The 16,623-nt window shown below is 36.1% G+C and overlaps 1 protein-coding gene across 1 annotated transcript; it reads left to right on the forward strand.

Annotated features, from left to right (window-relative positions):
- Window positions 1-5,223: 5,223 nt before the first annotated feature.
- On the forward strand, window positions 5,224-12,517 carry smim8 (small integral membrane protein 8). Its single transcript, XM_039748087.1, has 3 exons — window positions 5,224-5,324; window positions 10,671-10,838; window positions 11,557-12,517. The coding sequence occupies exons 2-3, from the start codon at window positions 10,701-10,703 to the stop codon at window positions 11,713-11,715; spliced, it is 297 nt and encodes a 98-aa protein (XP_039604021.1). The 5' UTR covers window positions 5,224-5,324; window positions 10,671-10,700; the 3' UTR covers window positions 11,716-12,517.
- Window positions 12,518-16,623: the final 4,106 nt, after the last annotated feature.

The raw sequence follows: 16,623 nt of genomic DNA on the forward strand, positions 1-16,623 counted from the left end.
ACTTTGTGAAAATCTTTTGAAAAAAACTCACCAATTAGATAGCAGATCCAAAATGTTTATGTTACAGTATATGTGAAACAGTTATATAATTATTAGGGATGGGAATTGATTAAACAAAATAAACTAATTAATTGCATATACTGTATACAGTATATGTATATGTAATTAATTGTGGTTAATAACATCTAACATTAAAAGATGTTATTATAAAATGAATACATAAATTATGAAGTATACAAACTGAATCACAAATTTAATGTAGAATCAACACAAAGGAATTAAAAAAAAATAATGGCATAGTTTACATTTGACCAATGACCTTAAACCTGAACTTTTAACAAAATATTACTTGAGCAAGTACAGCCTGAATTTGAATACCTTCCAAAAAGGCAAGCTGAAAAGAAGGCAACAAGAAAACATAGCCAATGTATTAATTACCAAATTGGCATAGCATATGAGATACAAGCATGTCAAAGTAAAAATTACATGATCTAAATGAACTGTTGACTTTGAAGGCACTGCTGAAGGCTGATTTAATTTAAAGAATAAGCATCTCTTAAACGGGCACAAGTTAAAACAAATACTACGCTCAATTGCTCATCACCATCAACGACTTGATAATTATACTATACACAACTGGTGCACCGTGGAAATAGCAATATAGTGCCCCTGGGTCCTGTCCTGTAAGAGATATTCTCTTCTGGTGGTATACCTGTCCAAGGAGGACGGGTCTACCTGGAAAAGCCGAAATAAAGGCATCTCGGTGATCGCCGTTTTTCAGACAGCTTAGCACATGCATAGATTTAATGCTTTTGTTTTTGATGAAACTGTGGTGTGTCTTGGGACTTTTAGGGTTGCAGAAAGTGTGCCAGGAGAGAAAAACGGTTGGGAAACACGGCCCTGCCTACACCTGTGCATTACTTGTAGGTTATGTTGCGTTCTTTGTATAAATTAGCGAAGATACTGCAAACTTTAACATGGGCAGGTATAATCATTACACTTCTATTTCATAGAATTTTGTCATTATATTAGTGCAGTCAGCACTGAAAGCTGACTGGCAGACTGGAGAATTAAATAAAGGAATACCAGAGACTTATTTTGGCTCTAGTGACACTCAAAGATGACTTATTTACCACTTCGGTGATATGACTTTGATTCGATCTTCTTACAGAAATGTGAAATAAAAAAAGAGAGCGTAATTTTTACCTTCGCAACTTTCCCCAGCATTGCACCAGGCTGCAATAAACCCTCTCCACACACCCTTTTCTTCCATTCCCCTGCACCTACGTATGTGGGGATGTGTAAATCAAGAAAATGAACACCAGTGCTACGTATTGACATACGCGGATCATTGTGGACCGCATAATACGAAATATTAAATCTTTAAATGAAATTTTTATTTCATAAAATTTTTAAAGGTAGTATATAAATACGACACTGGATGTACAATTAAAACTTATTTGTATTATTGTTTAGTAATGTAAAAAAAAAAAAAAAAATTACCCTGACCCAAGCACTGCCTAAGGCATTTGCCTCATTGCCGGCCGTGGGTGCGACAATATTTTTAACACTTTAAACAGGCCACATTAATTGTAAAAATTAACGCATTAACTTTCCCAGATCTAATAATTATTGTTACTGTTTTACGTTTTTGCAGCGGAATGTTTTTATGCAGAATGTTATCCATTTTTAAAGACCTTTACAACTGAAAAATAAAACGTCTTCACCTAGTTCACTTAGTGTGTGTGTGTGTATATATATATATATATATATATATATATATATATATATATATATATATATATTGTGGTTGATAGGGGGCGCTCTCGCTCCCTTGAACCCCTGTCCATGACTCCAGACACCAGGTAAAAGTCCTCAAGTTGACTTTATTAATTCGCCACAGTGTACAAAACACACTCTCCACCACTATACTCATAAATCCCACCAATACAATCAATAAACAATCCTCCAGCTCCCAGACGCGTTACCACCCTTCCACCCAGCTCAGCTCGCCGTCTGGGAGCTCCCACAGTCCTTTTATATTCCCTGACCCAGAAGTGTTCTCAATCTCCAGTCCATGTGATCCTCAATCACTTCCAGGTCAGGTAAAAGTTCTTTTCTTCACCCCGGAAGCCCTTCGCTCTTCCTATGATGAACTTCCAGGTCATAGGGCACAAATGAGTTCCTCGGTCCTCCCTGCAGCACCCTCTTGCAGCCCCTGAGGTATCCAGCAGGGTTGAGGATAAAAACTACAGCATCCATGATTCCCTGCTGGTCTTCGGGGGACCTTCATACTGCAGGGTGGGCTCCATCTGGCGGCCAGGGGGTATTGGGCGGGATGAAAAGCCGGCCACATCTCACAATATATATATATATATATATATATAGTTTATTGACATCCACGAAGAGATTATGTATTGCTATGTTGCTAGTGCTTTATTCATAGCTGAAGTAATGAACATGTTAACAATTGTAAGAAAAAGAAAGTAAATGAAATATCCAATTGCCTTTTCAAACCTTTACTCAGTGCTCGGAGAAGAACCTGATTACTGGTGGTACACTGCTTATTCGATTAGAAAAATAGCATAAAAATGTGTGTGCTACTGGTTCAGTGTTCTGGTTGAGTAACATTGCCGGTCCTCTAGGTAGAAATTGGAAACGGTGCTGGTAATGCATATCAGTGAGTACTGGTCCACTTCAAGCACTCCCTTCACTTGTATTTGTAATGCACTACTCAATCTGGGAGAAAAAGTCATTTAAACTATGTATTTTTTCTCTAGAGTTCATGAAATGGCAAAGTGGAAAAGAAACAAATAGTAAAGGTATAATGGACTTAACTATATTCAAACTATACTCAGTTATAAAAAGTAAAACAATGAAATGCAAACATCATGCATACTGAATAGACAAGTATAAGTGAACAATTAATATAAATAATATTTAAAAACTAAATTACATAAATAAAAAAGAGACCAATCATTAAAGAAATAAATCTAGTTTAGGGTCATTCAGCAATTCTAGCCACTGTACTGCCCAAAAATATACAGTAAATGAATTAATTATTCCCAAATAAAAAAATGGTGACTTAGATTTTACTATTTATCTGCCACAGAGCACAGAGTTTTCCAAATGTTATAGTTTTGTTAGGTCGGTTTATTGCCATCTACTGGTTTAAGGATAGAACTGCTGAATAGGTTCAAGGGTGTTTTTTTCACTTGAGTGTAGTGGTGGCTTCATTTAATGTTTGTTGCGTCATTTGTTACGTTTGCAAATAAAGGAATAAGTATACCTACTGTCATCATTATGTCTGTCAGTCTGTCTGGCCATTTATGTCCCTGTCTGCAGGAAGCAATTCAGTTGCCAGTATACTGTTTTTCTTGAAATCTGACACACTTATTCTTCTAGGAAATCGAATGGGAAACTTAAAATATCTCAAATAGAGCATGCTGTTCAGATATTTTAAATTCTTAAGTCTGTTATTGAAAAGCATTGGTGAGTTTGTGCACTCATCAATATTAAAACAATTGAAACAACTTAAATTAGTTTACCTTTTTAAATTTACCTTAAGGCAGACAATATTCAATTTTAGATTTTGCATATTTTCCTTCCTTACTCATCTGGCCTCCACCCCTGAAAGCTTACCAAGACCCCAATATAGTACAAGTTAGTTGAAAACTGCTGGTCCTCCAGCCCATTTCTACTGCTGCTTGAGGTAAATTAGTTAAAAAAAACACGAAAATAATTATTGAACTGTAGCTCTGTAAACATAGAGTGAACAAATATGTATTCATTATTTTAATCCAATAAAAATAACCTCATAGCTGCATTATCCATGCATTATAATGATCCTGTATTTCTCTGACAAAACTCCAGAAGTGCCATATACTGTAGACCAAAGCAGCCAACAGTACTACCTTGAAACTTCAAGACATTTTAACTCTTCATTGGGTACTTTTTTCAAAAATGTTATGTTTAAGAAATCTGAACTACAATTAGTCATAGACACTCCATAACCCAATGGCTAACAGTATTACATCAATCAATACCATCTTACATCAGTTAAATTGAAATCTGTGGTCAATGAAAGCTACTGAGCCACCATAAGCATATCTAGACTATGTTTTAATTACATGCCATTCTAAGGTACTGTTGAAAAACAATGCATTTAATATAGTCAACAAACACATATAATTGCAGTATATAATCACTGTTATTTTAATTTTTTAATGTCTATTATAAAAATATTTAACACGCAAAAATGTGATAACTGAATCTGATAAAGAAACTAAAAAATGTAAAATACTCCTGCTTTCAAATCAGTTAACTATGTCCCAAACATACCTGAAAGCACACCATTCATATTTCACTACCAAAGTAGTTTAATAATTTGAATGTTAAAATATCATTTATTTACCATATTCGAAGCTAAACATGTATAATTTGTGTTGAACTATTGTTAATTTAGACATGTGCTTGTTACAAATACAAACTACATAGCCAAAAATAATAGACTTGCATGTTTGTTTGGAATTCTTTCTAATTTTGGCCTTTTCTGAACTTTAGGAATGCCACTATCTTTCAACCTCAGGTAGACAGAATAACCATTATCAGTGGTGCTAAAGCTATTACAAAGGTTTCTCTAATAATCAATTAGCATTTATAGGTGACTAGTTAAGGGTTAGATAAAGGACTTGACCTTCATGAAACTGAAGGGATGGCTGCTTAAAATGGAACTTTGCAGTCATATATTAATAATAAATTAAAAATCAGTTATTGCAAGCAGTAATCACATTTAGAAACACTAGTGTTGCCTTGACTTTTAAAAATTAATTTAATTGTACCTTGGTAAACAAAGGTATCAATCTCTATCAGAAATGTGAAAATTTCTTGGTTTGTTCAAACTTTTGACTGATAGTGTGTATAGATTTACATTGTTGTGACAGTTCATAAAAGGTGGTCATGCATTGTAATTTAAGTCCATTGTTTTGGCTCACAGCATCCTCTGATATTTTTAATAAAGAAAGGTAATTCTCAGAAATATATTTTTTTTCAAACACTATTCTAGTCCGGTAAAATATATTGGGTAACAGAAAAAACAAACACATTGAGTAGATACTGTATAAAGTTTTAGTCCAGACGATTTTGATTTCCGAAAAATTCTGTTTGGTTATAAGGTTGCATAAATCGCCTGTGGCATTACTTAACCAGTAGGTGGCAGTGCAGCGCACTACACGCTGGCTGTCGAATTCACGGCACAAACATTGCCGTCAGTTTACGGCAGCTACTATAGCAAGCTGTCGTCCGGTCTACCGTATCTGTGAAAGGTGAGATTTTTATTTTTGCACAGTTTTATGTCTGGCCTTAATTTGACTTGCTCGATAGTGTCTTTTTTGTACAAAGTCAGAATGTGACCGTTAACATAATATTTAAGCTTTTTTGATACACAGTTATGTGTCAGGCCTGAAGTAAGCGATATTTGATTCTACAGTACAAGATTTTACTTTACAAAGACTTCTTGCACAGGCTGATTTACTCGCAGCTACCCAATGCAGAGATGTACCATCTGTGAAAATAAAGTGAAATGCCTTGGAATAAATTACCTTAACACTGGCATGTAAAGGATTTATGTATTTTTACAAAACCAGCATCCGTTAAAGCTAATGTGTAAACGTTTAACTATTTCATCTGTGGGTTAAGGCAACATTTCCATAGCTTTTACAATTACTACTAGGTTACTAAAGTAATCAAAGATGCCGGCTACTGCGTTACAAGTGTCCAGTCTCAAGGTGATACTTTTCAGGTGTTTTAATCGGGGTTGGAAGGGTCTTGAGCAAGGCGTAAATTTCGTTCTTTCTTTCTCCGTCTTTAAATTGATAAATCCGGTTAAGGCTCAGTCCTGTCCGACTCGTATGTACTCACTCCAGTCGGATCGGACGAAAGGTCGTCGGACAACAGAATGAAACATAAACACTCACGTATGCTCTAAGTTACACGGACAGACCAATTTAGTTGAGCTAATTAATCTAAAACACACGTTTTGAGTAAATTTACAGTTTCCTTTTTACACCAAAATCATCTGTAAGGTTGCAGTATTTATACAGTAAAAGATTTGTTCTGCGGGCTCCTGAAGTAGTTTAGATATATGTAATCAATAATTTTAAAAAATCAAACTAATTAAACAAAACGGTGCTGCTGGAAAAGCTCATTCCATTAATTTCTTTTAAAAAGTGCTCTTTGATGATCAGTTTTTCTAAATTCATTTTTCCCACTGTTGAGTTGTAACAGGATCTTATCAACAATTTATTCAGATTTGAACTACAAATTCAAATACAAATATATTGTATATTGGAAATGTTTAAAACGTTCAAATGAAAACATCTAAAGATTTCAACAAAACGTCTTCTTCAAAAAAACTATGTATGCTTAAGCCTAAACAGAAAAAATAACTACAGTACTTTTTCATAAAGAGAGATGCCATTTTAACTCTAGTTTTTTGTGCCTGACTTAAAAATTGAGCGGCCTATTTTAATTCTGAACATAAAACCAAAGGTAGCCTTAGACTAACTGGTTAACCTATTTGAGTAATTAACCAAAATAGGTCTATTGGTTTGAAAAGCCCAATTAAAACAATTCAGTTTTAGTCTACAGGTAAATCATAAGTGGCATTTTGAAATTGGGAGAAAGTTGATTGTAATACTTGTACATTTTGTTTAGCTGCATTTTTGGGTGATAGATTATGATGGGACATCTATCTTTATTCCAAATACAGTGCCTATAAAATGTATTCACTGTACGTTTGTTGTTTTAAAATGTTAAATCACAGTGGATTTAAATTAGCTTTTTTGACACTGATAACAGAAAACTTTTTAATGTCAAAATGAACACAACTCTGCAAAGTGGTCTAAATGAATTAAAGAATATAAACACAAAAGAATTCATTTCATAAGTATTCGTAACCTTCAAGTCAGTACTTAATAGATGCATCTTTAAACCTTGAGTCTGTATGCACAGAACTCTGTCATCTTTGCACATCTGGTCAGTGCACTTTTCCTAAATAATTCTTTGCTCAATCTGTGTCAGGTTGCATGGAGATTAAAAGTGAACAAACTTTCAAGTCCTGCCTCAAAATCTCTATTGGACTGAGATCTGGACTCTTGACTTGGCCACTATAGGATATTAACATTGCTGTTTTTAACTCATTCATACAGTGGTGTGAAAAACTATTTGCCCCCTTCCTGATTTCTTATTCTTTTGCATGTTTGTCACACAAAATGTTTCTGATCATCAAACACATTTAACCATTAGTCAAATATAACACAAGTAAACACAAAATGCAGTTTTTAAATGATGTTTTTATTATTTAGGGAGAAAAAAAATCCAAACCTACTTGGCCCTGTGTGAAAAAGTAATTGCCCCTTGTTAAAAAATAACCTAACTGTGGTGTATCACACCTGAGTTCAATTTCCGTAGCCACCCCCAGGCCTGATTACTGCCACACCTGTTTCAATCAAGAAATCACTTAAATAGGAGCTGCCTGACACCGAGAAGTAGACCAAAAGCACCTCAAAAGCTAGATATCATGCCAAGATCCAAAGAAATTCAGGAACAAATGAGAACAGAAGTAATTGAGATCTATCAGTCTGGTAAAGGTTATAAAGCCATTTCTAAAGCTTTGGGACTTTAGCGAACCACAGTGAGAGCCATTATCCACAAATGGCAAAAACATGGAACAGTGGTGAACCTTCCCAGGAGTGGCCGGCCGACCAAAATTACCCCAAGAGCGCAGAGGCGACTCATCCGAGAGGTCACAAAAGACCCCAGGACAACGTCTAAAAAACTGCAGGCCTCACTTGCCTCAATTAAGGTCAGTGTTCACGACTCCACCATAAGAAAGAGACTGGGCAAAAACGGCCTGCATGGCAGATTTCCAAGACGCAAACCACTGTTAAGCAAAAAGAACATTAGGGCTCGTCTCAATTTTGCTAAGAGACATCTCAATGATTGCCAAGACTTTTGGGAAAATACCTTGTGGACTGATGAGACAAAAGTTGAACTTTTTGGAAGGCAAATGTCCCATTACATCTGGCGTAAAAGGAACACAGCATTTCAGAAAAAGAACATCATACCAACAGTAAAATATGGTGGTGGTAGTGTGATGGTCTAGGGTTGTTTTGCTGCTTCAGGACCTGGAAGGCTTGCTGTGATAGATGGAACCATGAATTCTACTGTCTACCAAAAAATCCTGAAGGAGAATGTCCGGCCATCTGTTCGTCAACTCAAGCTGAAGCGATCTTGGGTGCTGCAACAGGACAATGACCGAAAACACACCAGCAAATCCACCTCTGAATGGCTGAAGAAAAACAAAATGAAGACTTTGGAGTGGCCTAGTCAAAGTCCTGACCTGAATCCAATTGAGATGCTATGGCATGACCTTAAAAAGGCGGTTCATGCTAGAAAACCCTCAAATAAAGCTGAATTACAACAATTCTGCAAAGATGAGTTGGCCAAAATTCCTCCAGAGCGCTGTAAAAGACTCATTGCAAGTTATCGCAAACGCTTGATTGCAGTTATTGCTGCTAAGGGTGGCTGAACCAGTTATTAGGTTTGGGGGCAATTACTTTTTCACACAGGGCCATGTAGGTTTGGAATTTTTTTCTCCCTAAATAATAAAACCATCATTTAAAAACTGCATTTTGTGTTTACTTGTGTTATATTTGACTAATGGTTAAATGTGTTTGATGATCAGAAACATTTTGTGTGACAAACAAGCAAAAGAATAAGAAATCAGGAAGGAGGCAAATAGTTTTTCACACCACTGTATGTAGCTTTGGCTTTATGCTTGTTGTCATTGTGATGCTGGGTTTTCTTCCAGGATTTTCCTTTTCTTTGGTGCATTTATTATAACCATTACTCTCACAAGTATTCCTGGGCCTGCTATAAGGAAAGCATCTCCACAGTATGATGCTGCCATCACCATGCTTCACTGTGTGTTTTTGATAATATGCAGTACTTGGCTTTTGCCAAACATGGTATTTATCTAATGGACAAAATTCTCAATTTTGGTCTCATCAGATCACAGACGTTTCTTTCTGCTGACTTCAGAGTCCCCCATGAGCATACTGGCAAACTGCAGTTGAGATGTTATATTAATTTTGTTAAACAGAGGCTTTCTCTTTGCCACTTTCCCCGAAGCTATAGTCCTAAGCAGTAGTTCTGCTTTCTCTTTGCCACTTTCCCGAAGCTATAGTCCTAAGCAGCAGTTCTGTTTTGCACACATATGCACTGTCTGTTCAATTTAAACCACTGTAGCTTTTAACTTTTTCACTGTTGTCATAGGTCTGTTGGTGACCTCTGTCATTAGTCCTCTTTTTACACAGTCACTCATCATGGATGACCTGATGTAGGCAGATTTATAGCTGTACCATACTCTTTCCTTTCCTTAATGACTGATTTAACTGGACTTCAAGTGATACTCGGTGACTTGGAAATTTACTTGTATTCATCCAATGAATTTTGCTTTTCAATCACCTTTTCACGGAGTTGCATAGGTTGTTATTTTGTCTTCATAATGTACGTTAGGCCACAATACTGACTCACCACAAATTGCACTTTCAAGATACAAGAGCATTTATACTAAAACCAATGGACTACAGACTGGTGTTCTCCATTTAATTAATGTGACATCTAAAACCAGTTGGCTGTACCAGAGATGATGTAGAGGTGTCCTATTAAATGGGTGTATACTTCTAGGATCAGTTATTTTGTGTTTTATAGTTGTAATTTGTTTAGACTGCTATGTAGAGATGTTTTCACTTTGATATTACCAAGTCCTTTTGATCTATGTCAAAAAAGTCTAATTAATGTCTCTGTGATTCACTGAAATGTGAAAACTTCTAAGGTGGTCGATACTTTTTATAGTCTAATGTTTGTTTTTTTTGTTTTTTTTCTTGGCCACTATAGGTATGTGTGATTGTGTTGTTTTCATGGACTTTGGGTATAGCTGTATTTATTCCATATCATGAGGTGTTTTCATACTTGTATTTAATCCATCCATTGATCAGCATCAGAAATAATTAAGGCAGCTTGAACTTACATTATAAGTCTGAAAGGGGTAGTTGACTGTTTTGCTGAACCCTTTGTCAGGATCAAGTGGCCAGTTTACTACGATCAGCTATTTTATTCTGTTAGCACCTTATTAATATATGTTGTCATTCAGGGCAGTGTTTTGTAAATTTGAAAAGTGAATTCTTTTTAGATTAATCAAAGTCATAGCACTGCAGATTAAGAGAAATCTGAATTAAGCAAATACTTAATTTAAAGATCAGTATTAATCAGTGCAAAAGTATGTCAAGTTGTGCTAAAGTTTTACATCATATTTGATAGATTTACACCTATTAGAGCTGTATATCATTCACAAGTAGAAATATACCTGACACACTTATCATGTTCTATTTTAAACATTTGTAGTAGTTACTGTGTAATGTAAGACACAAAGAATTAAAACATAAATACTAATCCTGGTACTTATTTGCTTCATATAACTGAATAACACAAAGCACTTAGAATATACAGTACAGTTCCTATTAATGAAGCAGACCAAAGATTTGTTATTCAAGCAACTATCTCTACAGAGGTTTCTTTTCTGAGTTGTTTGCTTTCCTTCTATACAGGACCTGGAAGTTCAGCAGTGCAGCCTTGATATGTCATCTGAACCCAAGGAGCCTAGTGGGATGAAGGCAGAATCGCAGAGAGAGAAAGGCTTCAAAACCCCAGGGCTGAGAGGCGTTCAGACAACCACTCTGTTTCGTGCAGTCAATCCAGAGCTCTTCATTAAGCCAGTTAGTGTCCCTGCAGTGAAATTGCTCATTAAGATAATTTGGTGGACTCAGTGGGGTTTATTAAGAAGCAATTCATCTTTTGCATTCTAGCTATCCTTTTTCCATATTTTAATAAAAGAAATTTATCATATAGTATTGACGTTACATGCTGGATTTAACTGAAGGCATGCATGTTAGGATATTTGGTGATTCTAAACTGGTCTCCTTTGAATGTGTGTAGGTGTGGGCCTCTCCAGAGTTGCTTCCAGCTTTGTGCCTAGCGCTGCTGGAATTAGCTAAACCCGTGCACCTATTAAGTGGATTTGAATGTGTGTGTAGTGTCATATGTCTGTAATATTTCAACTTTACAGGAGAAATTAAAAAAAAATATATACAGTATTTAATTTTCTAATTGTGGGTTGTCAGACTACAAGTAACATGCAGTATTATGCTGTACACAAAGACAGCAGTGTTAGTTTCAATGTATTATGCTTTGAGCTCACTATTTCTTGAGTTTGTTTTTTTATTGTAAAAGTTAATGTATACAATTTTCTGTGCGTTATTGCACAAAAAATACTTTTACAGACATTACATCCTTAGCCAAATTATACTTAATTAATACAAGGGTTTTAATACAATTAATAAAAGGGTTTTAATTTTTTTCTTGTACGTTATAAAATTACGATGTCACAAAGTTTGCAGTATGTTTTTTTTTTGTTTTTTTTTCCCCTTATTTTAGAACAAACCAGTTATGGCCTTTGGACTCCTAACAATCTCACTGTGTGTGGGGTATCTTGGTTATCTTCATGCCACTGCAGACAATCAAAAGGACTTGTATGAGGCCATTGACAGCGAAGGAGTTCATTATATGAGAAGAAAAACTTCTAAATGGGATTAAAGCAGGACAAACCTTTTTTATTGAAGAAGAAAATATATGGGCATGTGTCAAAGTGCAGAAAGCTTAAAAAGCCTCCACAAGAGAACGATGGACCACAACAAAAAGCACAAAAGAAATTGGTTTTCATGGAGTTAAAAAAATCATTTACATATTTCAAATAAAAACAAAAATCAAACTATTCACTTATTTCCATAAATATACAAAACTCTATTCAAAAGCTAAAATATAATTTATGAATATTATGATAGACTGCTAGTGAAAACAGTAGTCATGAAATGTGTTTGGCTTTCTATATTGATTGTGTTTTTCTGCTGTTTTTTTTTTTTTTACTTCTGGCTATTTAAAGGCAACTTCCATGTTGTCTTCTTATCAAGGTCCATGTCCTATGTTAGAGAAGTAATGGAAGTTTACCTTTTCCAGGCAGGAAGCATGAGTTTAAATAAAATATCTGAAGCGCAAGAAGACACACAGATCTACATTATTATAGTTATTAAATACAAAACAAAGACCCTTGCAAGCATCAGAATTTCTATCCAGTTCAGAAGAGACAGCTTGTAAGTGTTAAAGATGGATGTTGTGTTGGAGCCTTTAAAAATATTTTAACCACCACCTCAAAAGAGTGAGTGCAAAACAGTTCCTCTGTTAACCTTTTCAGATGTCATTGATCAGTTTTATTTTTAGACAATAATAAGCCAGTTTGAAGCACCAATCAAGTGTGGTAAGCAGGTTCTGGAAGATGGTTTGTTATCTAATATAAAGTACAGTGTTCACACACTTCATGTATTAAATACCAAATCCTTTACCTGCTAGTAGTCTACATTGCAATTTGTTATTGAATTTGCATTCAGAGCTGGTGGTTGTTCACGTACACCATTTCAGCTTTGTTGTGTAATTTTAAAACCTTGTACTCCAAGGAATGGCCAATAGGGGAGAGGTGGCTTGTTGCCTGAGGTTTCCAGGACTCTGACTATGTCTGACTCCTTTTCTACAATTTGGCCATTGTTCTGCAATTGGCTATTAGACAGATATTTTTGTTTTTTATTTGTTTATTTTTCATGTATTTTAACAAGTCTGTTTCCTTTAGTGAGTGGTATAATCAATTCTTGCATTTTGCCTTGGTGGGGAGTGCTGTGCAAGAACAAAGTAGGTTGTACTATTGTATTTCTGAGGCAAGAATGATAGATTGGCCATCTAGCTCTGTGAAGAGGATTACATGTGTTCTCTTCTGTTTATTGAATGTACCCCCTTTTTTAACACCCATTGCACATCCAATCTACCTGGAAGGAGGCTTCTTTCTGAATTGTGTTCCCAAGATTTCCTTCCTTTTTTTTTTGGAGTTTTTTTTTTTTCTTGTCTTCTTACACCAGTCACTCTAAAAAAAAACAACACACTGTTCCATTGTGGTGCTGAGGTGTCACTCATTGCATGGCTGCTTTTGGATCCCAATCTGAGTGGTTTGTTGTGTGGTGGGTGCAGCAACACACTGCAATCAGCATATACTCCCAACCTTAGGGATTCAAGGCTAGAGGGCTGTCAAAAACAGGGCCTATTAAAGCCCATTGACACATTCCTTGTGTGATTTTTGGCTATACAAAAATAAGTTGCTGCTTTTGTACTCCTCTAACTCATTATTACATTTACCCCAAGTTGTATAGACATATAATAAAATAAATTCTTGGTTTAGGATGTTTTAAGTCTACAGTAGTTAAAATATAATTGTTTTGCTACACTTGACAGTGTTTCATAGGTCTGAGACAAATTTTTAAAGTATGTTGTGGTAACTTGCCCCTGAGTCTACAAGTTATCAGTGACATTGCACTAACACAAGATGAGTGATAGGATGATGTGAATTTTAAAAGGGTAGTCAGGAGGAATTGCACATAGTGGGGAGCATGATATGGGAAAACTAACTAGTTATGTTGTAAAAATGGATAGTCTACCATGCTTTAAGAACTAGATGAGTTATACTGTTTTAAAAAACAGTTACAAGAAAGACACTATACAGGTGCCGGTCATAAAAATTAGAATATCATGACAAAGTTGATTTATTTCAGTAATTCCATTCAAAATATGAATGAATATTAGATTCATTCATTAAACACAGACTGATGTATTTCAAATGTTTATTTCTTTTAATTTTGATGATTATAACTGACATCTAATGAAAGTCCCAAATTCAGTATCTCAGAAAATTAGAATATTGTGAAAAGGTTCAATATTGAAGACACCTGGTGCCACACTCTAATCCGCTGATTCACTCAAAACACCTGCAAAAGCCTTTAAATGGTCTCTGTCTAGTTCTGTAGGCTACACAATCATGGGGAAGACTGTTGACTTGATAGTTGTCCAAAAGATGACCATTGACACATTGCACAAGGAGGGCAAGACACAAAAGGTCATTGCTAAAGAGGCTGGCTGTTCACAGAGATCTGTGTCCAAGCACATTAATAGAGAGGCAAAGGGAAGGACCCTGGAGAGGATTGTGAAACAAAACCCATTCAAAACTGTGGGGGAGATTCACAAAGAGTGGACTGCAGCTGGAGTCAGTGCTTCAAGAACCACCACGCACAGACGTATGCAAGACATGGGTTTTCGCTGCCGCATTCCTTGTGTCAAGCCACTCTTGAACAAGCGACAGCGTCAGAAGCGTCTCGACTGGACTGCTGCTGTGTGGTCCAAAGTTATGTTCTCCGATGAAAGTAAATTTTGCATTTCCTTTGGAAATCAAGGTCCCAGAGTCTGGAGGAAGAGAGGAGAGGCACAGAATCCACGTTGCTTGAGGTCCAGTGTAAAGTTTCCACAGTCAGTGATGGTTTGGGGTGCCATGTCATCTGCTGGTGTTGGTCCATTGCGTTTTCTGAGGTCCAAGGTTAACGCAGCCGTCTACCAGGAAGTTTTAGAGCACTTCATGCTTCCTGCTGCTGACGAACTTTATGGAGATGCAGATTTCATTTTCCAACAGGACCTGGCACCTGCACAAAGTTCCAAAACTACCAGTACCTGGTTTAAGGACCATGGTATCCCTGTTCTTGATTGGCCAGCAAACTCGCCTGACCTTAACCCCATAGAAAATCTATGGGGTATTGTGAAGAGGAAGATGCAATACGCCAGACCCAACAATTCAGAAGAGCTGAAGGCCACTATCAGAGCAACATGGGCTCTCATAACACCTGAGCAGTGCCACAGACTGATCGACTCCATGCCACACCGCATTGCTGCAGTAATCCAGGCTAAAGGAGCCCCAACTAAATATTGAGTGCTGTACATGCTCATACTTTTCATGTTCATACCTTTCAGTTGGCCAACATTTCTAAAAATCCTTTTTTAGCATTGGTCTTAATTTATATTCTAATTTTCCGAGATACTGAATTTGGGACTTTCATTAGTTGTCAGTTCTAATCATCAAAATTAAAAGAAATAAACATTTGAAATACATCAGTCTGTGTGTAATGAATGAATCTAATATACAAGTTTCACTTTTTGAATGGAATTACTGAAATAAATCAACTTTGTCATGATATTCTAATTTTATGACCGGCACCTGTATAATACTTTTATTCATTCATTTATTCTTAACCTGGCATATCCTATTCCACCTGCCATCCATCATAATTTCTTTTTTAAATTCACACAATTTGTGTTGCTTACAGTTGTAATTTCTCATTATGAGTTCTGAAACTCTGGTCTGCCATATGAGTTAATAGTGCTACGGATGTAAACTTGTTAAGTTCACCAATTCTCTGTTTACTGCTGAATCCAGTCTTCAGCTTTAATAAAAGTGATAAACAATGATTGGAAAAAAAAAAACAAAACAAAATGGACCATTGTTCACAAATAGGGTGTGCACATCAAGTTCATGGAGCCACTTCGCCAGTAGACTGAGAGAAACTATTTCAGATGGCCTGGTCATCTAAGGAAGAACCCAGACAGGTAATACCTATAGAAGATATATTGCAAAAGAAAAGGACCATCAGCAGGAGACCCAGAGCTATTAATCTCTTGGGTGTATCTGAGGATTACATCTTGTGATCTGCCAATAATGTTGAATATTCAAGGAGAAGCTGGAGACTGCTGTGGTGTGGCGAAAGTCCTCAATATAGCAGGTAGAATGGGGCAAGCCTAAATGTGGTAAGAGCTAAACACTTAAATCCACCTGTAATAAATAGATGCCCCCTCACAACCCCAGTCTTAACCATAGTGTAACCAGGCATTTTTTCCCCTAACAGTTGATGTAGCGTGATAACTATCAGTAGCAGTGTGCGGAATGGAGTGTGACACCTAGAAATTCAATGTTTAGGCCGTTCCATTCTGCAGGCTGCAGTGAGGGGTACATGCTGGAGTGGGAAATTTGGTTTAGCCTGTTCAGGATATGCTCAAAATAAGGTAAGTGTCTTCAACACACAAAAATAAAATAGCATTCCAAAGAAATGGGCTTTAACTGCCAGAAAATGTGTGATCAGTGTCTAAATTACAAAACAGACTCAGATGTTATTTGTAACTATTGTGGTGAAAACTTGTAGGAATAAGTAGTGGGCTACATCATATACATTGAAGCTCTGACGGCAACTTCTTTGAAGATTTATTTTTTTTTTTTATAAAGTAAAGTGGCCAATTTGGCTCTGGTCCAGCATACTTCCATTATGTAAGGGAGTATTGTTTGTTATTAGAAAATAGCTAGAGTAATCTTTTTAGATTTTTTTGTTTTTCATGTAAATGGTGTACAGAGTAAAACATGAACCATTCATAGTTTTAAACCCACATGCATCTGAGGTCTTGGTAAGCCATCAGCATGTCACAGTAGATAAAAAGCAAACTAACTAAAGGTAGGAGATTCAAGAATGGCCTTAACTAAATGTGAACATGATTCTGGTTTTCAACATGTAAACAGACAACATCAACAGCAATACA

Source organism: Polypterus senegalus, chromosome 3 (genome assembly GCF_016835505.1).
Source record: "Polypterus senegalus isolate Bchr_013 chromosome 3, ASM1683550v1, whole genome shotgun sequence".
Lineage (NCBI taxonomy): Eukaryota > Metazoa > Chordata > Cladistia > Polypteriformes > Polypteridae > Polypterus > Polypterus senegalus.